This window comes from Lynx canadensis, chromosome D2 (genome assembly GCF_007474595.2).
Source record: "Lynx canadensis isolate LIC74 chromosome D2, mLynCan4.pri.v2, whole genome shotgun sequence".
Taxonomy (NCBI): domain Eukaryota; kingdom Metazoa; phylum Chordata; class Mammalia; order Carnivora; family Felidae; genus Lynx; species Lynx canadensis.
Window position 1 is genome coordinate 66,602,575 of NC_044313.2, and position 15,561 is coordinate 66,618,135.

Below are 15,561 nucleotides of genomic sequence, written 5' to 3' on the forward strand. Positions count from 1 at the left end.
TTGTGAGTTTAGATTTCATGTCAGGCTTAAAGGATAGCATTTCTGTGTTTTAAAGTGCAATGAAAATAAGTAAATAAAACACACACACATACATTATTTGTGCTAAATAGCATCATGCATGTATCCAGGGAAATATATTAAAGATTTTCATTAAAATATTAATACATTATAATGAAACCAAGAGGATTTTGTATGTTAGATAGCTAAAGTTGTAAAGTATTAATAATACAGGCAAAAAGCTGGAAAAAATATTCTAATTATTAGAAGTACAGTGAAGAAAAAGTTCATTGTTGACCATACGAAGCTTTTGAAATATTTGTGAAGCTCTCAGAAATATTCATACAGATGAAGATACACTTTTAAAATACATGGTGCAGAATAAAAATTCTGGTAGAGGTGGTTAGATTGTTTTTGGAATATTTATCACTATTTTGACCTTGAATTTTATCACTGTAAACTGTGTAACTGGAATTTAAATGAGGAAAGCTTTTAGCAAAACAAGTAGCATAAACAGCAAATCCCAGAACCACCATTCTTTAGTGATTATGTTTTCTTTTTTTTTAAATCACTAAAAAAACAACCAAAAAAGGTATATCAAGCTTCATGGAAATTAATATTGGATACAGTGAATTGTAACAGAAAAGAACAATATATAAATATTCTCAACCCTCAGCCTATCACAGTTTGAAAAAGTTATACAAAAATTATATTTATTAAAATGTCAGGCTTATCTAAGTTTAAACACAAAGAATCAGCCAAAAAAAATTAAGTGTAAGAAAGACCATGTTCTATTTAGGCTAGCCATTCAATAAAAACCCCTAGAGAACATTAAAATTAGTGGATTCAAAGTCAAAAGAAAATCTTAGAAATATACATTCAGTATGAAAGCCTTAGAAATACCTTTGGTGAAAATTTTAGTTTATCTTTGGGCTCCAGTGTCATTATTTTTCTGCTAATTTGAATTCCCAACAGTTAATTTATTTTATGCACTAAAGCCTATGTTGCCAAAGAGGGAAAAATTAATCCAGTGTATTTCCACAGTAAACACAGAAAATCATATACTTATTCCCCTTCCAGTCAAAATAAGGGGAAATCTATCAAGTACAGAGTTTAGGCCAATTGTGTTTCTTCCATGTCAACCGCCTGAAATAACCACACCCAAGCCAAATTTAATTATATCAAAAGTAATTAATTTTCAAGTGCTCCTTTTAGACCCCACATAAAAGACACCAGCATTCAAATTTACTTATTCTACTGAGCAGTTGAACAATTTGACATGGATCCAAAGATTGACTACAGGGTGAAGTAAAGAAAACCTAATAAAGGACAAATAGGAGGAACAGAAAACCATCTTGAAAAGGACTACCAAACTTTCATCTTTATCCTCAAAATCCCTGCCTATGAGACACAGATGGACATTTCTAACAGCCTTCTGGTCATCTCCATCTAGGTATTACACAGGCAACCTAAGTTGTCCAGAAAAAGCTTTATTTAATAGCTTGTTATTAAGGCTACTACTTCACATTTCTTCCAACTAACAAACTACTTTATTTACTGGTATCAAAATACATCAAATCTCCCAATTAGCAAATTTAGTCATCACCAACAGCTCCTTTTTTATATCTCTCACTTCCAGTTTAATCACAGCCAACAGATTTTTACTTAGGCTTATTAAATCTTGCATTTTTGACATTGTAACAAATATGTTAAATTAGTAAACTGTTATCAAAAAACTGGAATAAAACATTGGTACATGTCTGAAAATGCAGAGATAAATCCTTCCAATTTAACTGAATGAGAATATGAATGTGGCAGATCTTTCCACTTACTTTTGTAGAAGTTTCTCAAACAGATAAATTTAAGAATGCTAAAACAACACACAATGAGGAAGAAAATTTTAATGTCTAAGTCAGGTTTTTAACACATCATAAACTAAATTGTCAGAAATATTGAGACACCTCTATTAAGGAGTAGAGATAAAATTTTTTAAATCTCAGGAATGGTAGCTCCCGTAAAAGCTATTGCCAACTTTATTAAGTAGTAATTGTTTATTAATAAGAACTGGATATTAAGATATTTCAAAATAGTTTTAAGTAATCGCATATAGACCATGGTTTAAATTGAAGGAGTTTCTTTCTGAGCTAATTATAATGTTATGAATAAAAAATTTCAAAATTTATCTTTCATACCAAACTTAGGTGACTATCTTGAAAAAAGATATGTTTCAAAAGAAACAAGAAATAGTCTGAGGAGAATGCTGGTGCTATTTTGATTGTGATTGCTTTGAATGTGTATATTACACACACACACACACACACACACACACACACACACACACACAATGGAATACTACTTGGCAATGAGAAAAATGAAATCTTGCCATTTAAAACAACATGGATGGAGCTGAAGGGTATTATGCTAAGTAAAGTAAGTCAGTCAAAGAAAGACAGATATCATATGTTCTCACTCATATATGGAATTTGAGAAACTTAACAGAAGACTGTGGGGGAAGGGAAGGAAAAAAATTTAGTTACAAACTCAGAGGGAGTCAAACCATAAGACTTTAAATTTTTTTTTTAATGTTTATTTATTTATATTGAGAGAGAGAGAGAGAGAGACACAGAGAGCATAAGTGGGGGAGGGGCAGAGAGTGAGGAGAGAGAATCCTAGGCAGGCTCCACGACATCAGCACAGAGCCCGAGGTGGGGCTTGAAGTCACGAAACTGTGAGATCATGACCTAAGCCAATATTAAAAGTCAGATGCTTAACTGACTGAGCCACCAAGGCGCCCCAAACCATAAGAGACACTTAAATAAGACCCAGCAATAGCACTGCTAGGAATTTATCCAAGGGATACAGGAGTACTGATGCATAGGGGCACTTGTACCCCAATGTTCATAGCAGCACTCTCAACAATAGCCAAATTATGGAAAGAGCCTAAATGTCCATCAACTGATGAATGGATAAAGAAATTGTGGTATATATACACAATGGAATACTATGTGGCAATGAGAAAAAATGAAATATGGCCTTTTGTAGCAACGTGGATGGAACTGGAGAGTGTAATGCTAAGTGAAATAAGCCATACAGAGAAAGACAGATACCATATGGTATCACTCTTATGTGGATCCTGAGAAACTTAACAGGAACCCATGGGGGAGGGGAAGGAAAAAAAAAAAAAAGAGGTTAGAGTGGGAGAGAGCCAAAGCATAAGAGACTGTTAAAAACTGAGAACAAACTGAGGGTTGATGGGGGGTGGGAGGGAGGGGGGGGTGGGTGATGGGTATTGAGGAGGGCACCTTTTGGGATGAGCATTGGGTGTTGTATGGAAACCAATTTGTCAATAAATTTCATATATTAAAAAAAAAAAACTGACGAATGGGGGGGGCATAGGTGATGGGGCATATAAGAGGGTACTTGTTGGGATGAGCACTGGGTGTTGTATGTTAAGTGATGAATCATGGGAATCTACTCCCAAAGCCAAGAGCACACTGTATACTCCATATGTTAGCTAACTTGACAATAAATTATATCTAAAAAAACAAAATAAAACAAAAATGAATTTTAAAAATAAAAAAGAAACAATACTTTATTAATTTAAAAACACTTTAATAAAAATTAAAAATAGAAACACCACACAATCTAGAAATTCCACTATTAGCTATTTGCCCAAGGAAATCAAAAGCACTAACAAAGATATACATATGCACACCTATGTTTATTTTACCATTATTTACAATAGCCAAGATATGGAAGCCTATACAATGGAGTATGACTCAGCCATAAAAAAGAATGAGATCTTGCCATTTGCTACAACATGGATATAATTAATGCTCAGTGAAATAAATCAAAGAAAGGCAAATACAATATGACTTCACTTATATGCGGAATTAAAAAATAAATGAATAAACAAAAAACAGAAACAAAATACAGAGAACTGATAGTTGCCATAGGAGAGGAGGGTATAGGGATGTGTAAAATGGGTAAAGGGAAGTGGGAGGTACAGGCTTCTAGTTATGGAATGAATAAGTCATGGGGATGAAACCTACAGCAAAGAGCATAGATATAGTCAGTGGTATTGTAATAGCGTTGAATAGTGACAGATGGTAGCTACTCTTGTGGTGAGCATAGCATAAAGTACACAGTTTTGGAATCACTATGTTGTATACCTGAAACTAATGTAACATTGTATATCAACTATACTTCAATAAATATAGGAAAAAAAACGTTTGATAAACATCTTTCAAATATAATGAGCAAACTAATTTGATTATTGAGGCCTTTAATAAGCTGAAGAAACTCAATTTGATAATAGTCACAATGTTACCGAGCTTATAAATGCAGATGAATTGTCAGTAATGAAACTGATCCTTACAGTTAAGATTAATCATGCAAGTAAAATAAATTTAACTCTTCTGAAATTTTAAGAGATCAGCACAAAGGTATAAGCTTTTTAAAAAAAAATGTTACCAAAAATATTTCAGAATATTATAAGATACATTATTTTCTCACTGAACAATGAAAAAATGAACTGACGAACAGATTCGATCACCTCCCTCCAAAAGGACTATTTACTTTTTGATTCAACTCTGAAAAAAAAACAACTTACTAATTCTATTTAGTCTGGATCATTTTATTTGAAGAGTATCCTGAGAAAGCAAAATGAGTTTATAAACATTAGCATTTGTCACTACTTTTTTCTATGAGGTAGAATTTCCTACGCATAATACAATAAAAATAAAATACATAAGTGGATATTGAGGCCGATATAAAATAGCAACTTCCATGTATAATTGCTAATTTTCATTTCTTACTATATCCACTTATTGACTTTATTGGGAAAATGCTGTTAAGTTTGAAATTACAGGATAAATATATACTAATTAAAAGCTACTTTTACTTGTTGGAGTTCTGCAAAATGTTAAAAAAAAAGGTTCTCTAAAAATTACAAGCTTTGAAATTTATTAACAAGATTTCAGACAAGATAAATTCAAACTCCTAACCATGGCATAATCTAGGTAGCCTTAACTAGTTTTCAGCTTATTTTCTCATAACAAACACTTCTTTTTTCCATCAATACCAAATGTTATATATTGCTAGAACATACATGATTTTACACCTTTATATATGCTCTTATCTCTATCAGAAATGCCCTTATTCCACTTCTCCTGGAAAATTTTTATTTTTATTTTAATATCCAGAAAAAATTTTTTGCTTCCTCTGTGAAGCCATCTGAGACACTCAAGACAGAATTACCTACTTTCTCCTCTACACTCTATTATAGTATCATCATGTTATTATATTTATCTATTTAAATTTATTGTCTCCCTAAATGCCAGTGAATCCTTTAAATGCAGGATCCAAGTTATATTCATTTTTGGATCCTTTTTTTTTCTGTTCTTAACACAGATCCTAAAGTTGGAGTATATGTACAAATACACAGTAAAAATTACATGTAAATAAAAGAACAAAAGGAAGCAAACTGGTTAAGTTTAGTGCCTAAAAATTAATCCAACAAGAATAGAATGGCACTGTCCTCAAGCTATTATACTCAAAGTACGGCCTGTAAACTACTTACGAGGCTCTGATGAGATAAAAAAAAAAAATTAGGATTAAACATTTGGAAACTTTAATAGGAATTTGACAGAGATTTTCATATCTGTTGAATCTTTTTTTTTTTTGGACTTTTTAAATTTTACTTTTCTAATAATTACTTTTATTATATTTTTATAAAGTATCATTCAGTGATAGATTGAATATTGAAAATAAAAACCAAAATGCAGATTTAGAAGCACTACATTAGACTATGAAAGACAGAAAGAGGAGTAACACCTTGACATTTTTCAAAGAGAATTTGGTTTACAAGGAAGAATATGATGTACACACAACTGTTGTAGTAGTACACATCATAACTATCCATACTTCTCAAAGTCCACATCATTATCTTTGACACTCTAAAACCTATCTATTGATAGAATTGTTAAGTGTACCTGGAAATATTAATGCATAACTAGTATTTCTTTCTAAAGTTATTTATACGAGGACTAGATTTTAACTTAAAATTAGGGCTTGCTTCTTTCACTTCCTATCAGACCCAATGGCATAGATCACTACCCATTTTGATTGACTCCATACAGAGCTAGCCAGCTTTCTACTGCTCTCTGCCTGACCCCAGTAACATATAAAATCAAAATGATTTTACAATTTTTTTCAGATTCTTCTTTCAATATTTTCATTCCTACCAAGAAAGATTAATTTATTTTCTCAATACTCTACATTAGGAGTTGGCAAACGTTTCCTCTAAAGGACCAGATAATAAGTATTTTAAGGCTTGTAAGCTATATGGTCTACTGTCACAGCTACCTCGCCTTTCTAGCAAGAAAGCAGCCACAGACAATATCTAAACAAATGGGCATAGCTATGTTCCAATAAAATTTTACTTACAAAACCTGGCAGCAGGTGTTCAATTTGGACCAAGAACTGTAACTTGCTGATGCCTCTTCTATATCATAGGTATAACTTTAAAATCAATCATTAAGAACCTATCATATAATAATATTAAAAAATTGTCATTCTTGGGGCGCCTGGGTGGCGCCGTCGGTTAAGCGTCCGACTTCAGCCAGGTCACGATCTCGCGGTCCGTGAGTTCGAGCCCCGCGTCGGGCTCTGGGCTGATGGCTCGGAGCCTGGAGCCTGCTTCCGATTCTGTGTCTCCCTCTCTCTCTGCCCCTCCCCCGTTCATGCTCTGTCTCTCTCTGTCCCAAAAATAAATAAACGTTGAAAAAAAAATTTAAAAAAAAATTGTCATTCTTGTTGCATTTATTATCAGCTTTTAAAATTTTAAATACTGACAGATTCACCATCATTCAAGCTAAAAAAGAAAAGACACTGTTTTTCAAGAAAATCACATTAAAGATTTTGAAAAAAATGTACTTTATCTTTAATGGCACATGTCTAGGGAAGCTACAAGCCTTTTATACTATTATCAGATAGCAACACTCTCACAGGCTACAGAAAACAAAAGAATTTATTTATAATATTTGCCACAACCACTAAATAAACAGCATATAAGCAAAATTCCTCACAAAGAAGCCCTTTAAAAAATTTTTTTTCAACGTTTATTTATTTTTTGGGACAGAGAGAGACAGAGCATGAACAGGGGAGGGGCAGAGAGAGAGGGAGACACAGAATCGGAAACAGACTCCAGGCTCTGAGCCATCAGCCCAGAGCCTGACGCGGGGCTCGAACTCACGGACCGCGAGATCGTGACCTGGCTGAAGTCGGATGCTTAACCGACTGCGCCACCCAGGCGCCCCAAAGAAGCCCTTTTAAAATGAACCACAATCTTGGTGCGAATAGTTGTAAACACACAAAACTATGATTCAGAGTATGATGCTTTTTGTTCAACTCACATAGATGTGGAGGAACTTCAAAAATGCAGAGCTCTTGACTACATTTTTAACAAACCTGGAATGTAGATTTATTTCATCTTTAGGTTTCAAAGTTGACCTTCTCCAACATGTAATCACTCCTTTCCTTTAAGGGGTGAGACACAAAGCTGATTAGAGGTCACTCTAAAACTGAAGTCAAATCCTAATCTTGCCTTTTCCACATAAATTCTAGTCTCCCCTGGTGGAATATATAGTTCTATGAACAATTCTCTTTCTCCTTCTAGAACTGTTTTCCTCAGAACATAAGAGGAATTACTAAATGTTTAAGTTTCCAAGGAAATCGCTTACTGTTAGATTCTAAATGTCTTAACATAAATGTTCTTTTCCCTTTTATGTTCAATATCTCTGAAAAGTCTTCTATGACTTCAAAACTACCTTTAGACAGATGACTCAAAAATCTCTATTTCACAATCCTCTATAAAGTATCAAGTGGCTAATTTTTATCTAGTAATAGGTATCAAAATACTATCATTGGATTATGGGTGGCCCTTTGAAGAGTGAGAATCAAGCAAAATAAGAGACTAAAAAGAATGTAGGTGGGTTCTCTTGTGGGCATCCATGTTGAAACATGCAGTATATAATACTGCTCTGAGAATATGATTTCTGTGACGAAAGTGCCCCTGAAAAAGGGATTAGGATATATTTGGATGTCCATGGAGGTCTAAAATTTGAGGTCTAAAAAACTGTCATCATGATGTCTAAATATTATTTCCTTTCTCCTTTGTTCCCTGTCAATGATTCTTCTGATTTCCCAGACTTAAAATCCTTAAATTACTCCTTATCACTTTTCATTTTGCTTGAAAATTCAATCACAAAGCTTATAATTATTTTTGCATTTCTTTTACACCCTTCCCATTCACTATCCTTCCATAAGGATGCTGCCTATTTTTCCTGTTGAGAATTCTTCAATATTTCTATACATTTCTATTAGAAATCTTCCACAAATACTGATTGTACTTCTCAAATGTATGTATATAAAATACAGCTTGCTTAATAATTAACAATACAGTTTATATACTGTGTAATAATAAAATTATGTTTAAAAGTGTTAATGAGGCAAATGCTTTCAACTAGTAAAAACAGAATTTAACAGTAAATAGATTCTTATAGAAAAATTTAACAGAAGTGGAAAACAAACCCAAAAAAGAGGCAAATGCTGTAAGGCAAAACTAAAATTATGCATTTACTAAGGGCAGAGAAGAAAAACCAGAAACCTGAAGGATTATCCTTACTGTAGTAATTGATGCAACTGCTGTTTTTCTGAAGCCCCGGATAATATTTACAAATAATCAATAAACTCTACTTACATAAATTAAGGAAAAAATCAAGATTGGGCCTAAATGAGGGGGAAACAGCAGTGAAAAACTAAGTGACTTAGAAGTTGTCTAGGTAGCGTTCTATAGAGTGAAATTCTGACTGCCTTACCTAGGCAACAAAGCAAGTTGCCAGTATTACTACTTATAACATATCAGTTATTCTACCACTGGAGGGAGTCTGGTCACATATCCTTTGATGTGACTTTTTTTACTCTCATAACTTCCTTGTTTTCTCTGGGAATGAATTAGAACCCCTACCAAGAATATGAATTGGTTTAACAATCTGATGACTTTCAAGCTTTCTGTTTTAGTTTTTATTTTATTTTTGTTATGTTCCATGTTCACTAATTAAAAATTTACAGCATCTCTATAGTCATATCTGGGTCAAAGAAATGAATCCAGAGATCTCATGTGCTGGTACATATGCATACTTAGAAAAATAATCATAAAAAAAATGTTAAATCAAGAACAGAGAAGGGCTCTGATACAAATACCTACTCAAAGCAGATATCAAGGTCACAAAGCACGTGAAATGCAGCAAACAGCAGGTCTGAAGTAGAAGCTAAAAGAGCTTTTAGGATTAAGGCTGACAAGGCTATTACTGATAGGATAGAAAAATATAAGCAAATGAGAGTACTGTAACTGTGGTTTTAAAATTAACTATCCTTTTAAAATTCAGAGTTAGCAGTTTCCACTGTCTACTCCTAAAGTTGAAGTGGCATAAGAAGGATTTACTAAGTAAATAAAACACTAATGAAATGAAAAACAACAAAGATCTAAACACTGGACCTAAATAAATAAATAGATAGATAGATAGATAACAGTAGTTCAACTCAAGAAGTTATGTGAAGAATAGTCCATTTATAATAATAATTATTCTCTATTTTGTGTCAAGAATTTTGTGAAATGATATGAAATATTTCATTTAATTATTTTAACAATCCTACAGGATTGACATTACTATACTCATTTTACATGAGAGAGCTTAAAGCTAAAAACAAGTAATTTGCCTAAGGTAATATATCTGTCAAGAGCCAATACTCTGTCAGAGGTCCATCTGATTCTAAAATGGTATTGCCACTATGGTATATGAAGGTCAATGAGACTGAACAATGACTACCTTATGTTCTTGTATTATTAAAGGTAACAGTTATAAGTACTCTTCCTAGATGTCTGCTTCAGAAAATGTCATTACAGATTATCTAATACAGCACTGTATTAACTATTAAGCATTTCTGTGTTATTTTGTTTCCAAAGTTAAAATTTGTTTAATTCACATGTCAATTGCATAAATAAGTCATAGCTTATTTTTAATTTAAATATATATAAGTAAAAATTAAAAGGAATTTACCTTTTTAAATGTGTAAAAAAGAGAAAACCTTTTTTTTCCTTTCCTTCACAAAACTATTGTCAGACACAAAGACATAGAAATCTGTCAGGTTCTCTCTGTGCAATTTCCTTAAAATGTACTCCTTTGCTAAGTAGCATCATAAACTCCATAAATCATATCTAGGCAGTCAGAAAATAATCATGGAAATAACACTTGTTAAACCTAGGAAAGCTTGGGGGTGGATTTAAGTGCTATACAACAAATTAATTTTGTGTTTTCTTCCTTACTATTATAACAAGAGTGCAGGAAGCTTGAATGCATAAAACAACATATATATAATAAATCTTTCCCTTTCAGCAAGGAAAGAAAGTTTATATATATATATATATATATATATATATATATATATATATATGTGTGTGTGTGTGTGTGTGTGTATGCACACATATATATGCATAATTTTTAAAAAATGAAGAGAAGTAGAAGTAATGTAGAATTCTATGCATGAAGCTGGGGGCTGTTCTGTCTTATCACAAGTCAATTAAGGTCTCAAGTATCCATGTGAAGAAACAAACTGGAAATGGGTTCCCATATTATCGATGCTTCCCGTTGAGTAAATTTTTTTTCCCTTCAATTTCTTTGGAAAATTCACAATTAATGTATATCAACTGGAGGATACTTCAGCACAGCAGTGATGGAGGAACAGAAACACTCTCCTACTTACAACAGAGATTCTAGAAAGTACTAGATCTACAGCACATCTTCAGAGGTTTCCTAATAGAAGTCTATTCAGAATCCTCATTTTGAACTACAGGTAACATCTAGACAGGGACCATGTACTAGCACACATGCCTAGGATAAAAGTACACATGAAATAACGTGTGTGTAGAAGAACCTCCCTATTGCTTAATTTAAAAACCCAATTATATGACTGCTTGGATTCTATTCCATATTCTTCCAACTGTTGGATAGTTGGAAAACTATGGAAAAAAAGAAAACATTGTAAATTATTGCAAATTATGTAAACAGATTAATTTATAAGAAATAGCAAGTGAAAGAAAAAACATACAAGAGTCAAGGAAACAGAAGAAAGACATACAGTTCACCAGCAGTTATAACTCTTAGTTGGCCAAATATGCAAAACACTATAAAATTTAAAAATCTATAAGTGGAGAGAGTAAAAGGAAATATATATTTAACAAAACTATATTTTCTCCTATTCTATTTCATTCCACTTCCAAGAAATTAATGTTATGCTCATTTTTTCCCATCTGTGAATAGAATAGAAAAAAGTAAAGAGCAAATAAGACAAATGTATATCTGTGATTGTAAAATTATGAAAATTTATCACTTATTATATACTTAAGCATGTAACAGATCTTCTGCCACATCCTAATCTTTCTGTTATATATTTACAAAAGTAAAATAATGACACCTGAGAGGAAGTGAAAGGAAGTAAAGGGAGTAAATAGTACCTAGCCGAAATTTTCTCAATATAAAATTTGACAAATAAGGTCTGCTTGACAAACTTAATGCAACGTTTTTTAATTTTTCTGCCATAAAAAACTATATATTTTGGAACTGACATGTAGTGTCACAAAATAAAGTTAGGCATTTAGTAACATCTCTACATAAGCTATTCCCAGTTTTTTACACATCTTTTAATAGAAGAGTTAGCTCTTTGTATTTGTTGATATAAGATATTTAATAAAAATGAAACCCTATTCATTTAATCTATGGTGAATTATTAGAAGCCTGTAAATAAGTAATTTTCATAGATACTGCTTAGTGCTAGCACTCCCCAATTAAATGTTACATAATTTGTTCATTTTGCAGGATTCATAAATATGAACTGAAACAACTAAAAAACTATTACCAAAATAAAATGGAAGAGACCACAGTAAATGTAGCACTAGTTTCTGTACTCTACATTACTAACTTTGTAAACTTCATAAAAAAGAAAAACAACTTTATTTTCTCCATTATCTTTGAAACATGTGGCAAATCCAATTTTAAGTATTAAGATCACTGTGTTCTTGAGGGACAATTATGAATTGCTTATTTCCAATAACTACAGTAATAAGCTTTTGATAAATCATTGAAATAAATGAAAATGAAATCTATTTTGGTTTTCTATCAAACCAATCTAGGAAAAACATTTACAATGGTTAACACCAGAAAAAGTCACTTCACAAAAGCATAAACTAAAACCAATACAATTTCTTATGTGGTATATTAAAAATAATCTGTATAGTCTAATAATGCAAGTTTATATGTGGAATGCCAAAATGATTACTTCTGTTTAGATGCCATAAATATGTGCAACTATTACTACAGTGAACTAAGAATAAAGAAATTATGAACAGCTTTTGCAAGAGTATTTATCCATACTACACCTTTTTCAGAAATTATTTCAAAGTGGCTTTGGCTTCAAAGGGCAATTATTGTGTCCCAAATTTATTAATAAAAAGAAATTCCGTGTTCAGTTGACCTAAACTAGACTGTATACCAATGCCAAACCAAGTTATCATTTAAATGACTTTGAAACAAGACCTCTGCTCTCTATTTGGATTACATACTGATAAATTTTATGACTTTGCGGTCACCACATAACTCTACATAATCTTGACCAAAAAAAAATATTTTTAAATCATCGTCTGCATACATTGTTAACGGATTCCATTTATAGCCAAAAAGTGTTTAGGGTCATCTTGACAACATGTAAATTGTTTTTCCTTTGTCAGGCGTCCAATTTTACAATTATTTGGTCAATGACTAATCAGATGAGTTTTTTTTACAAATGAAGTTTTGTTCCACAGACGGACTCTTCAACTACTCCAAATAACACAGAAGCTACCCATATTGAACACAGTACTAGCTTATCTCTTTAACGCTTAAACCTGTGTTCAATCACTTCCTTCGGAGACTGCCAACTTTAACAATAGAATAAGCTACATAATATCAAGACACAATGGTGAATACTCGCCACAGATTCTGTACCACAGCAGATATGCCACTTCACAGATTTTTGAGTTTCTGAATCACAGCCCCAAACCACGAAGCTTGTGGCTGTCCTTGGTGCTGAAACGCACTTTTTCCCCGCGCCCCTTCACTGAAAAAAAACGTCATTCCAATCCCTATTTGAGAGCATAAAAAGACTCCTGAATTTGGGAGGTGGGGGTCTGAAGATGAGAGGTTTAAAAAGGAAATGATAAGTTTCTGGGCCGAAAATGCTAACTAGCATGTGCAGGTGGAGAGGGGAAGGAAGGGGTGCTAGAAACATCCAGAGGGCATTTTCCCTACGGTTCCGGTAGACCCTGGAAACCCGGACTGCGGCACGATCGGAAACGCCTCGTCCCGGGCTGGAACGGCGGGCGGGAACGGCGCCCTCGCCCGGGCAGCTCCTCGGCGCTGGGCCAGGCGGGCGAAGACGGCGAGGGGCGCCGCGGCTGGAGACTACGGCGACTTTCCGCGCCAACGCAAGAGCCCTGGGGTCCTTTTGTTTCTACTGTCTGAGGAGAGGGCGGATGAGCGGAGGGGTGCCCCACCTGTATTTATTTGTACAGGGGAACAACAAAAGACCGTGAAGCCCTGGCGAGCAGGGTCAGCAGAGCCGGGGCGGCCGCGGCGCCTAGGCGCGGGCTCGGCCCCTTTCCTCACAGCCCCCGTCGCTCTTACCGTCCCGGTCGCACAGCTGAATGGCCTCCAGGCTGAGGTTTTTGATCACCTCCTCACAGGGGCTGGTGGGGCTGTTGAGGGTATGATCCAGGCGCGGCACCTCCATTTTCCCAACTCCCTTCTCAAGCCCGCCTGCTTCGTATCCAGGCTCTCTCGACGGACCGGGTGGGAGAGAAGGGCGGGAAAGGGAAGGGGAGTGTCGGAAAGAGGGGAGGAGGCCTGGGACGCGGCTCCGGAGGGGCGAGGCTGAGCTTCCGGGCTAGAGAGCCGCGGCCGAGGCGACGGCCGTGGCAGGAGCTCCGGAGAGTGCGCGGCTCGAAGAGACTGAGAGGGACCTGGCGCGAGGGCGAGAGGAGCGCGCTCCCGGCGGGGAGGAGACGCGTCGCGCGGGGAACGTGAAGGAGCGGCGCGCGCACGCGCGTGAGAGGACGCGCCCACCTGCTGGCGCGCGGCGCTCCTCCTTCCTGCGCCCCCCCCCCTTCCCCCGCCCTTCCACGCGCACGCGCCCCCTGCTGCCCTCGCTCCTCAGCCCCGGCAATCCCCTGAGCTAGGTGAACTCGCGGGAACTGCGGGATGGTGGGGGTGCGTCACGCTGGACTCGCCCTCTCTCCTGGTGAGGTTGATTTAGCTTCTTTTCCCTCGTCAGTGTCAGTCGTATCCAGGTTGGCACTGGGGCGTCTGGCACTGGGGAGGTGAGAGGGAGCAGATTGGTTGTTTTGAAGGACTGGAAAAATATGCGTCCAGACCTTTTGTATACGGGTTCGCGGAGCCAGAAGGCTGCCTTCTCCGTTCAATGTCCTGGGCTACTCCCCACCCAGCCCCCACCTGCTCAGCCGAGCATTCCTCAGGAACAGCTGCTTCCGTGTGAGAGATGTGTGGATTAACTGAGGACTGGCAGGGTTTAGGGACAGAATTTTGGTCATCTTGAAGGAGGGGCAAACAGGAATTCAAAACTGCCAGAAAGGTGAGAGAATGAGATGTCAGCCAGCGGGCTGGAAAGGCAGCACGTGTGCTTCAGGACTGACAGCCACTAATCTTTCAGCCTTCGCAGTCTAGCTGGCTCCATTCATTCATTAATTCGTTCAACAACTAGGTATTAAATGTTTACTCTGTGCTGGGCATTGTTCTGGACGCTAGTGAAGGGGGTAAAAAACAGTACCTGTCCTGATGGATATGGAAGCACAATGGGAAATGTGCTTCCTCAAGTTACCCTAAATTTGTCTGCCCATTCTTTTTAAAGGCATTTAGGATTCTGCAGTGCACTTCGTGGAGGTGAAAAAGTTTTTAAAATAAAATGGGTATAGGTCACAGCCTATTGACCTCTGTTGCCATTTGCTTCTTTGGAACAGCTTTTAGTTGTGTTGCTATCTTAGGATCAAAACAGTGCTTGCCCCTCTCTCTTCTTTTTTTTTAGTGTGTATGCTTGTTGGAAATTAAAGTTCCTTTTTATTGATTTTCCAATTTCAAACATAAATGTTATCCAATAAAGTAACAATTTACATACAGATTGCTATATGCTACCCTTTCTAGTCACATCCTTCTAGCCATAACATGACTAAATCTAGTTAATTGAAACCTCATAAAACAGAAGGACCAGCTTAAGGTAAAATAAGCCTGTGAGAAAACTTGGCACAACTGCAAGTTGATACAAATCTGTGGAAGATAATTGGGTATCTTAAAGTGAAATGTCCTCATTATCAACTTAGGTATTAATGAAGATGGATCTCCTTCTTTCAGTTTGAGAAATGTCAAGATAGGGGTGTCCCTAAGGAGAGGATAAATTATT

General features: G+C 35.7%; 1 protein-coding gene across 1 annotated transcript in view; it reads right to left on the minus strand.

Moving 5' to 3' along the window:
* Window positions 1-14,099, minus strand: part of PHYHIPL (phytanoyl-CoA 2-hydroxylase interacting protein like) — a 106,788-nt gene extending 92,689 nt beyond the window's left edge. Inside the window, exon 1 of the mRNA XM_030335008.1 lies at window positions 13,776-14,099. Within this exon, the coding sequence (XP_030190868.1) occupies window positions 13,776-13,881 (106 nt within the window). The 5' untranslated portion in view covers window positions 13,882-14,099. The remainder of the gene's footprint in view (window positions 1-13,775) is intronic.
* Window positions 14,100-15,561: the final 1,462 nt, after the last annotated feature.